Raw genomic sequence first — 10,834 nt, 5'->3', positions numbered from 1 at the left:
GTCAAAGGTCAATATCAAAATGAGCTTTTTTGTCTCATTTATGTGAACATGACATCTCACAAACACCTTGAGGGAATTTCTTCAAATTTAGCACCAACTTCCACTTCGACTGAATAATAAAGGGATTAGTCATAGCATAGTAAGGTGTCCAAAAATTTATGAAAATTTCATAGTACAGTGTTTTGTTTTCAAAAATTGATAAAAACATCGTAGTGTAATATATCATCCAATAAACATCATAGTATAGTTTGCCGGCTGAAAATTGATAAAAATGTAATAGTATAGTATGTTGTCCAAAAACTAATGAAAACCTCAAAATAACGAATAACAAAATAACAAAAACGGTTGAAAATGTCATAGTATATTATGTCATGAAATAATGGATAAAACCATCATATTATAATATATCATCCAAAAATGATTGATGAAAACGTCATAGTATGGTGTGTCCTCCAAAAACTGATAAAAATGCCATAGAATACTATGTTGTCCAAAAATTGGTAAAAACATCATAGTCCAGTATGTCATCCAATAAAGGACAAAAACGTCATAGTATAGTGTGTTGTCCAAAAACTGCTAAAAATGTAATAGTATAGTATGTTAAAATGGTATGCCGACCAAAAATAGTATAGTATCTTGTTCCAAAAAATTGATCAAAAAAATGTCATCATATAGTATGTTGTCCAAAAATTGCTGAAAACGTCATAGTATAGTATGTTGTCAAATAATTGATTACATCTTCATAGTATATCATATCATCCAAAAACTGATAAAAATGTCATGGTATAGTATGTCAACCAAAAACATCATAGTATAGTTTGTGTCCAAAACTTGATAAAAACATGATAGTATAGTATCTCCTTGTTATAAATCGATAAAAATGTCATAGCACAGTATGTCGTCCAAAAACTGATAAGAATATTACAGTATAGTATGTTGATCAAAAAGTGATAAAAACTTCATAGTATAGCATATCATTCAAAAACTGATAAAAATATCAAAGTATAGTATGTCAATCAAAAACTAATAAAAATGTTCTAGTATAGTAAGTCCTCCAAAAACTGATAAAAATATCATAGTTTAGTATCTCGTTCATTTCATTGATAAAAAATGCCATAGTACAGTATGTCGTCCAAAAAACTGATATGTCATGGAAAAGTAGGTTTTCCAAAAACTGATAAAAATGTCATAGTGTAGTATGTTATCCAATAATGGAAAAAAATGTCATAGTAAGGTATTTTGTCTAAAAATCTATAAAAACATCATAGTATAGTATGTCGATCAAAAAGTGATAAAAAAGTCATACTATAGCATATCCAAAAATTGATGAAAAAGTCATAGTATGTCTATCAAAAATGTCTGAAAACGTCATAGTATAGTATGTTTTTGTAAAATTAATAAAAATGTCATAGTAAAGTATGTCCTCCAAAAATTTATAAAAACAGCCTTGTATAGTATGTCAGCCAATAATTGAGAAAAACATCATAGAATAGTATGTATTCCAATAACTGATAAAACGTCAAAGTATAGTGTTTGTTCAAAAATTGATAAAAATGTCATGGTATCACGTTGTGTCCAAAAATTGATAAAAATGTCATAGTATAGTATGTTGTCAGAAACTTGATTGAGACATCAAAGTACAGTATGTTGTTCAAAAATTGATAAAAATGTCATTGAATAGTATGTCGACCAAAAATTGCTAAAATGTCATAGTATAGTATGGCGACCAAAAATTGATAAAAACGTCATAGCATGTTATGTTGTCAAAAAATTGATAAAAACATTGTAGTATAGTATGTCAGCCAATAATTGTTAAAAATGTAGTAGTATACTTTGTTGTCAGAAAATGGATAAAAATGTGATTGTATAGTTTGTCGTGCAAAAATTGATGAACATTTCATTGAATAGTATGGCGACCAAAAATTGATTAAACGTCATAGTATAGCATGCTGTCCAAAAACTGATAAAAATGTCGTCGTATAGTATGTTGTCCAAATACAGATAAAAAATGTCATAGTATGGTATGTCGATCAAAAATTGATAAAAATAACATAGTATAGTCCCAAGCTTTTTTTGGTGACATTTCTTTTTCTTTAAACTTATCCTTGTTTCTCCACACAGATTTTCATAAGCTGCTCAGTTTTTTCAAGAGTTTTTGTAACACTTTACAATCAAATAAACACAACTACCATTTTCTTGAGACTAGACGGATTTTGATCCTGTAGTGGTAGTTGATGAAGTGGGTGTATCTTTACATATGGGTAGGCTACCAAGGAGGAAGTGGGTATAATCTATATAATTCCAATGGATTTTTGGCTTACAGGTGAATAAAGTGTAAACAGAGAAAATACCTTATATTACAACACTGAATTCAATGTAGTGTTTGTTGAGGCAGTTTGTTAGAACTATCCATCCATCCATCCATCCATCCATCCATCCATCCATCCATCATTATCCGGAGTCGGGTCGGGGGGGCAGCAGCCTAAGCAGGGAAGCCCAGACTTCCCTCTCCCCGGCAACTTCGTCCAGCTCTTTCCGGGGGATCCCAAGGCGTTCCCAGGCCAGCTGAGCGACATAGTCTCTCCAGAGTGTCTTGGGTCTTCCACGGGGTCTTCTACTGGTGGGACGTGCCCTGAACACCTCACCAGGGTGCCGTCCGGGAGGCATCCTAATTAGATGCCCAAGCCACCTCATCTGGCTCTTCTCAACGTGGAGGAGCAGCGGCTCTACTCCGAGCTCCTCCCGGATGACCGAGCTTCTTACCCTATCTCTAAGGGAGAGCCCAGCCACCCTACTGAGGAAGCTCATTTCGGCAGCTTGTACCTGCGATCTTGTTGTCACTACCCAAAGCTCGTGACCATAGGTGAGGGTAGGAATGAAGATCGACCGGTAAATCAAGAGCTTTGCCTTTCCGCTCAGCTCCCTCTTCATCACGACAGATCGGTGCAGAGTATGCATTACTGCAGACGCTGCACTGATTCGCCTGTCGATCTCCCGTTCCATCTTTCCCTCACTCGTGAACAAGACCCTGAGTTACTTAAACTCCTCCACTTGGGGCAGGATTTCATCCCCGATCTGGAGGGGGCACTCCACCCTGTTCCGGCTAAGAACCATGGCCTCGGATTTGGAGGTGCTGATTCTCATCCCGGCAGCTTCACACTCGGCTGCGAACCGATCCAGTGAGAGCTGGAGGTCACAGCCTGATGAAGCCAACAGGACCACATCATCTGCACAAAGCAGGGACCCAATCCTTTGGTCACCAAACTGGACCCCCCTAACACCCTGGCTGCACCTAGAAATTCTTTCCATTAAAGTTATGAAAAGAATTGGTGACAAAGAACAGCCCTGGTGGAGTCCAACCCTCACTGGAAACGAGTTCGACTTACTGCCGGCAATGTGGACCAAGCTCTGGCACAGGGAACGGACAGCCCGTATCAGGGGGTCCGAAACCCCATATTCCGGGAGAACCCCCCACAAGACTCCCTGAGGGACACGGTCGAATGCCTTCTCCAAGTCCACAAAACACGTGGACTGGTTGGGCAAACTCCCATGCACCCTCAAGGATCCTGCCAAGGGTCCAGAGCTGGTCCACAGTTCCACAATGGGGGCAAAAACCGCATTGCTCCTCCTGAATCCGGGATTCGGCTGACCCTCCTCTCTAACCCCCGAATAGACCTTACCAGGGAGGCTGAGGAGTGTGATCCCCCTGTAGTTGGAGCACACCCTCTGGTGCCAGTCCAGAGGCACTGCCCCCAATGTCCACGCAATGTTGCAGAGTCATGTCAACCACGACAGCCCGTCAAACATCCAACTACAACTATGACAATATTAAATGTCGATCTCAGTTTGAGCAGTTTACATTCCTAAAGTTGATCCAATGTAACTTAATTGATAAAAACATCAAACTGTGCGTTGCATTACGGCTCCGCTGCGTTTTGCTCTGTGCTCCGTCATCTGTCAATTCCCACCTATTGCGTTTTGAGTCCGGCATGGCGCAGTACCGCCGGATCAGCTGGAGTGGCGAGACCGAGGAGTTCTCGCGGTTGTTACAGAATCATGCGCAGTATATCATTACAGAAGAAAAAGTAGTAACTCCATGCACTCCGTGGATTAATTATAGTGATGTCAATTCAGTCCCATAACTCCCAATAAGTTGCTCCATGCTTTTTAGTTCTGTGGTTGTCCTTATAAAAAGATGTGTGGTGTCATAAATAATTTTGTGGTTTTCCTCCTTCCAAATTGGCTTCCCCTCGTCCGTGTTGCCGGTAATGACCTCCAAAAACCTCTGACCTGTTGAATCCAGGCCTGGATCCGCTCATTTGACGTTTTGTTGATGTAGTTAAGTGAAACATGATCAGACATAAACTCGGAGGGTTTTATTCTGAAAAGTAATGTTTTAATGTTGTATCGCTCTCCGATTTCTTGTCTGCTCTGTGTTAAATTCGGCGGAATTTATCTGAAGTAATCCGGCGTCTGGCAAAACTAGGAGGCTTGCATATCTGATCCGCAAGCCCCCGGACTGCCGGAGGTAGAACGGAGTCGATCCGCAGCACAGCAGAGCCAGTGGAAATTGACACATCGACTATAGTGCAATCTATTTGCTCTGTCTGCCGTGACAGAGCGGAGATGGAGCGGAGCCGGACCGCACACAGATCTGGTGGAAATCCGGGGTTACTGTAGAGTGACAAACGCATTAAGGCGCTGCACGCGGTCAATAAGTTGGTATCAGTACAGGCTCACTGTTGGAGGGTTTAATAACCCATTTCCAACTGCATACATAATTAATCCAACAGTTTATAAACAACATGAGGCATATAAAGATATCAACACGTGCTCAGGAGAAAACCATTGTCATTAAACACAGTTCATCACTGCATCTACAAATGCAAGTTCAGACTCCACCATGCAAAGTGAAAGCCAGACATGGCCGACTCCTCTGGACCTGAGGTGGGAAAGTGTGCTGTGGTCTGACGAGTTCACATTTCAGTTTGTTGTTTTAAATCATGCAAATCTTGGAGCTAAAGACGAAAGGGACCATCCAGACTGTCACCATTACAAAGCATCATAAGGATATGTTCACATCTGTGAAGGCACCGTGAATGCTAAAAGGTACGTTGAGGTTTTGGACAACATAAGCTGCCATCCAGAAGATGTCTTTTTCAGGGATGTCCCTGCTTATTCCAGCAAGATAATGAGACTCATTCTACACATGTTCTAACAGCGTAGCTTCATAGTAAAAGAGTGCAGCTACTAGACTATTGACCTGCTGCAGTCCAGACCTGACTCCCACTGAACATGTGTGATGCATGGTAAGACCTAAAGTACGACAACAGAGATCCCGCACTGCTGAGCAACAGTCCTTGGTAAGCAACAAAAAAGAACAAAGCTCATCACTGTCTCATTGCATCATTTTCATTTTTTTAACTAAAAGAATAAATAATATAAGGCAAAGGTCAACAGACATATAATCACAGACACAACAGATGGTGATGCTGCTGAAATACTTTTTAATGATTTGAAATACATGTATATCAGGAAGAAGAGAATACAGGAAGCGGCTCACAAACATGACTGTAATCGTCCACAGTTAACAAAAATCCTCATTTGATTTCCAATCATCAGGTAATTCTACGATGAAGTCACATTATAAAATGATCATTGATCATTTGTTGGACCAAACAGTTCTAAAGATTCGTTAATAGAACCTCAGGATCATTCTGGAGGCTGCGGTTTGTGCTGCTGTTAAACTTTATCATCAGAGAGAGCTCTTTCTGTTACGGCTGTTGAAGATTCTCAGTCATCCAGGTCATGGTGATTCTAGGTGCTATAACATGAACAACTCGACTTGCTTGAGTTCTCAACTGAACTGAAGAGGCCAGTCAGATGAGAGGCTTTCGTCTTCAAGAAACAAGTCCAGCTGCCTACAATATAGCGCCTTGATTTTTTCTGTTCTTTAGCCTCCTCACATGATGTAAAATCAATCAATGTATAATGCAGAACAACAGCATCAAACATTGCAGCCCCAAACATGACCATACACGTCAAAAACAGGCGACTGAGAATATATTGACTTTGACTTTTAGTTGTTTTTTTTAACAGCAGTAACACACTATGGCCTCTAGTACCTGAATAAAGCTAAAGGATAGTTTACAGTATAAAAATAATATTGTTAGGTAAATTTACCCGAAAAACAGATTCAATGAAGAGGTGATGAAGGTCTGCATTTGTCTGATTCTCTTTCATCCTTTGACATGCTGTTGGCGGTTGGCGTAGCAGCCTCTCACTCCCCTCTGCACTCCACAGCTCTGGCCTTTTGGGCAGGGTTTGGACTTACAGCTCACACGCCCTCCATGACATGCACAGAGTAGCTGGCATTCAGAGTCAACGTACGACCCCTGACCAGACACAAGGTACTGACCGTTATAGAAGCAGCCACACTCAGCCAATGGCACACAGCGATCCTGGAAGGTCAAAGTTCAATCAGTTACATTGTTGTAGTGGCTGCAGTTACATGGTCCTTCTGAATGTAACATCTGTGATTTCTAAAACAAACTAAAGCCTCACAATATGCATTTTCATGCCAGGCTAACCATTTCACATTTTATATTGTTTAACACAGTTGACAACTGTTACTTTGGACTAAATGAAACAGTTCTAACTGAATTTGCTACTGTTGAAGTATTTGAACAAAAAGTTGTCTCTCTGTTTAACCCTTTAAAAGTCATAGCAACCTATTCACAAATTTTCTGCACGTTTTGATGTATCTTTTGTATGTCCCGCAGCGAAGCTACAATTATTGAAAAAAAAAAATAGTTCTGTAAATCTACCAAAGCTAATATTTAAAAAAAAAAATTGAAAGGCGTCTGAATGCAGCAGTGATGTCAAAAGGGTTGACTTGAAATGTGCAAACATCACCTTCTCAAAGCAGGTTCCCTCTTTCAAGTTGTAGTTCCTGATATGACAGACGTCATGCTGCTTCCTTAAGCTCACTGATAATCTTAAACAGCTGACGGTGTAATGGGCAAACGAACTGTAGAAATTACAGAGCATTTGGTTCCTGTCTCAGTTATCTGAAACTTGTCTATGGTTAACCGCTCTCCTGTCACAGGCTCTCTGAAGCTGAAATCAGTAGGGATGTCCTAAACGGATCTGAAGGATTGGTATTGGGCTGATCAATAATAATAATTTAATGAATGGGGTTTGGTTATTTTGAGTTCCCACCCTGCCCGATCTTTTTCTTACGTCACACGGGTATCGTAAATGAAGAGCACAGTTTGTGGCACATTTTCAGGTTTTATTGTAGTGCTGCCACTGAAGTAGAAACAGATTTTTCATGATGTGACTGGGAATGTTATAGTTTAGCGATAACACTACTTTCATTATATGACTTATTTATAGTGTTCAGTACTTCTATTACAATGCCACACTGTGTGGATTTGAGAGCAATTTCTGAAAACAAATTTTAGTTTATTTTGTCATTTTGTTGAAAACACAAACGAGAATTGAGAACTATTTCTAAAGACAATTTAGTTTTTTTTAAAAGCTGCACTAAATGGACTTGTGGTAAGAGCCATATAAGTGATTTGGTAAAAATAAGATCAAAACCCTCTAAGAAACTGTTTGTATGCAGACACTTTTTCTTGTATTGCACTGCAGAGCTATGAAACTGTCCAGCATATACACTGGACTGATCTGAATAACTTTTAAGTACTTGAAGTGTGTACTGTGCACCTGTATTATCCAGGTATATACAGGTATCATATCTGGACTGGGCATCAGCAGATACTCAATCCTGGGATCAGGATCAAAAAACTTGATCTGGACATCCCTAGAATGAGCTCCTCTTAATGTGAGATCATTTCTAACTCCCTGATCAGCTGCTAACTCCCTCAGTAACTATTTGCCTTGAACAACGTGTTCATCTGCTGCTGGTAAATAAGAGGTTCACAGCAACAGCTGAAAGAAAACAGGGGAAGTGGTGTTTATCAGTCACACCCCAATGCTCTGGAACATACTAAATTTAGGTATAAGAGAAGCCTGCTCATTAAATATCTTTTAAAAAAAGGTAAGAACATATCTGTTCACTCTAGCTTTTAAGTAACTCTGGCTTTCTGATACAGTTCCACAACCCTTTCTTTCTACACTTCATTCTGCTGCAATGCTTTTAAAATGCTCTATCTTACTCATCTAACGATTTATGGTTTTTTATGGTTCTGTTTAGTGTTTTTTTTTACTGTTTTTAATCATCTTTCTATATTGACTTGACTCGTTGGTCTATTTCATGTTTATTCTGTCTCTTTCAATGTAAAGCACCCACTGCTCATATTGTCCTTATTGTAAAGCCCTTTGTGCTGAATTTCTTGTATTAAAGGTACTATAAAAAATAAAGTTTACTATTATTATTATTATTGTTATTATTATAGTTGCACTGGGGGAATGTGGACTCATAGCCTCAGTATTTCTAAAACACCAACTACGGCCCAAAGTACAAATCCATGATATTTTCATACGAAAATCCCTTAAGTATGTGAGCATGTGCAGAGACAGTGTGAGTGTTGCAAAATGAGGAGTGAAGAGTTGAAAAAATGACAAGATGTGATAAAAGGTTAAAAGCAGAGATGTCCGTCCCACTCGTGTCTTTTTGGCCGAGAGCCAATTGAAAAGAGGGAGAGGAGGAAGGAGGAAGTCACATGTGAGTTGAAGAGGGTGGAGCAGTGTGGAGGATTACCTGACTCAGCAGGTAACCAGGGATACAAACGCAGCCTTCGCTGGGCGGGGCTTTACACTCAACCGGTGGAGATGGAGAGGTGCAGCTGGTTGGACAGCCAGGAGCTGTGAGACTGTATATACTGTGGGCTGGACAATGCATCCCTAAAAGACACCACACATACACACACACAATACAATACAACTTGATCATGTCACTGCAGTTGTGAGCATACTCTTTTGTCCATTTTCTGTGAATAGACATTAGGGTGGCAGTATGCTTCACCAGATGGTGACTGTGGCTCAGAGGTAGAGTGGTCGTCCTCTGATCAAAAGATCAGCGGTTTGATCCCTGGCTCCTCCGGGCAACATGTCTAGATATTGAACCCCAAATTGCTCCAGATGCCACGTCATCTGAGTGTGCATGTGTGCAAATGAATGGTTACTACCTAGTAGGTGGCACATTGCCACTACTGTGTGAATGTGTGTGTGAATGGGTGAATGTGACATGTCCTGTGAAAGTGCTTTGAGTAGTTGAAAACATTAGAAAAGTGCTATACAAGTACAGTCCATTTACCATTTACCATGGTGGAGCATCTGCAGAACCCCTCTCTCCTCCACAGCCCGCTGAGATGGGCTGCTGAGTGTCAATTTCTAAGACTTGAACGATAAAAGCACAGACCTTACCTTACACAAGTAATGTCAGCATTAAAAAAGTAACATCTGAGTGTAGAGACAGAGCGCATTTAAATCCCGCCCCCAGCGAGAGGGAAAACAATTCCATGCTTTCCATTGACTTTGTATTGCATAAAGGTGCCTCCTTGACATTTACAACAGAAAATTGTCCGAAAGCTGCTGATACTGACAATGTAAAGAACCCAGAACTAAGTTTTTATAAGCTGCCAAACTGAAACACTGAGCTTTTAAGAGGACGGAAGAGGATACAGAAGTAAAGGATCAGCAGGGAGAATGGGGAAACTGTTGTATCTTGACACTAAGTGTATCATGAGCAGGAGGTATTTTGCTAATTTGACCAGACAAACAGTAGAGATTGAAGCTAATTGTAACTTTTCCTCTCTGGAAGGTGCTAAAATAATCCTTTGACATGCTGACATCTGATGTTATTAGCTTGTTGCAGGCTTTTTGTTAGTGTTTCAGCCCTTGTTTGCATAGTGAGAGCATTTATAACCAAGTGGAGCTATAACCATAGCTTAGCAACGCTCAGGGTATGATGCATTGTGCCTTGTTTCTATACTGCATGAACTTGCTACTGTTTGGTGTGATGACAGCTAAACCATCTCCATGACAACTGAGCAAACTCCATCTACTGAGGAGGGTCATGAATTGTTGAAAGCGTACGGAGCAACAGGTAAGCTTGACCTTGTGTTGGGAGTGTTTTTGTCATGCTAATGTTTCTCAGGTCAAAAATTAATTTTCAAGACCACTGACAACATGTTTTTAAGACGGAGAGAATAAGCACCCACACACATATGTTACAAAGCACTTACAGCAGAAACGCCTAGTCCTCCATGACCTGACACAGCCTCCTGCTCTCTGACACTCTTCCACATAATTACTGATGATGCTGCAGGCTGCTTCCTGCTTTCCCTCATTAAGCACCATGTCATAGATGCAGTCTTCACGGTAGTGCTTTGAATCTACTCGGTCCACACAGTCAGCGAGGGGTCCATCCTTTGCTGTTATGATATCACAGACTGATGTGTAGCTGGGTGGTGTGAAGTCAGTGGGGAGCGGCTGAGCACAGTCTTTACCTGGCAGCACAAACACATCACACATTACAAACATATTTACATTGAACTCAAACAGCTAATAGGTTGCCACTGGTTATCAGGAAGTGACACAAAGAGGGAAATACAGCGGTTGAAGGTCCATGTTGTTGGACCTGTTACCTACTCCCTTGCTTTGTTTTGAGGTCACCTTACACATGGATTAGCACCAAGATGCAACTTCTTTCCACCTCCTTGTTTGAATAAGGCTGACATGACAAAAAAATTAATTAAGTTGTATGAGGAAAAATCACGATAATTAACTAAATCACTTTTTTTCCCACATAGTGAAGAAGCACTCTCAAACTTGTTGAACTGATGAACAAGTGAAATACTATCTA

General features: G+C 40.2%; 1 protein-coding gene across 1 annotated transcript in view; it reads right to left on the bottom strand.

Moving 5' to 3' along the window:
* Positions 1–5,490: 5,490 nt before the first annotated feature.
* Positions 5,491–10,834, bottom strand: part of LOC121945791 (IgGFc-binding protein-like) — a 67,916-nt gene continuing 62,572 nt past the window's right edge. Inside the window, exons 34-36 of the mRNA XM_042490126.1 lie at positions 10,215–10,478; positions 8,729–8,871; positions 5,491–6,461 (exon numbers count right to left, since the gene is read on the bottom strand). Coding sequence (XP_042346060.1) covers positions 6,240–6,461; positions 8,729–8,871; positions 10,215–10,478 — 629 coding nt within the window. The 3' untranslated portion in view covers positions 5,491–6,239. The remainder of the gene's footprint in view (positions 6,462–8,728; positions 8,872–10,214; positions 10,479–10,834) is intronic.

The sequence above is a fragment of the Plectropomus leopardus genome, chromosome 7 (genome assembly GCF_008729295.1).
Source record: "Plectropomus leopardus isolate mb chromosome 7, YSFRI_Pleo_2.0, whole genome shotgun sequence".
NCBI classification, from domain to species: domain Eukaryota; kingdom Metazoa; phylum Chordata; class Actinopteri; order Perciformes; family Serranidae; genus Plectropomus; species Plectropomus leopardus.
Note: the sequence above shows the minus strand (reverse complement) of the source record. Positions and strands in the feature narration are given on the sequence as shown.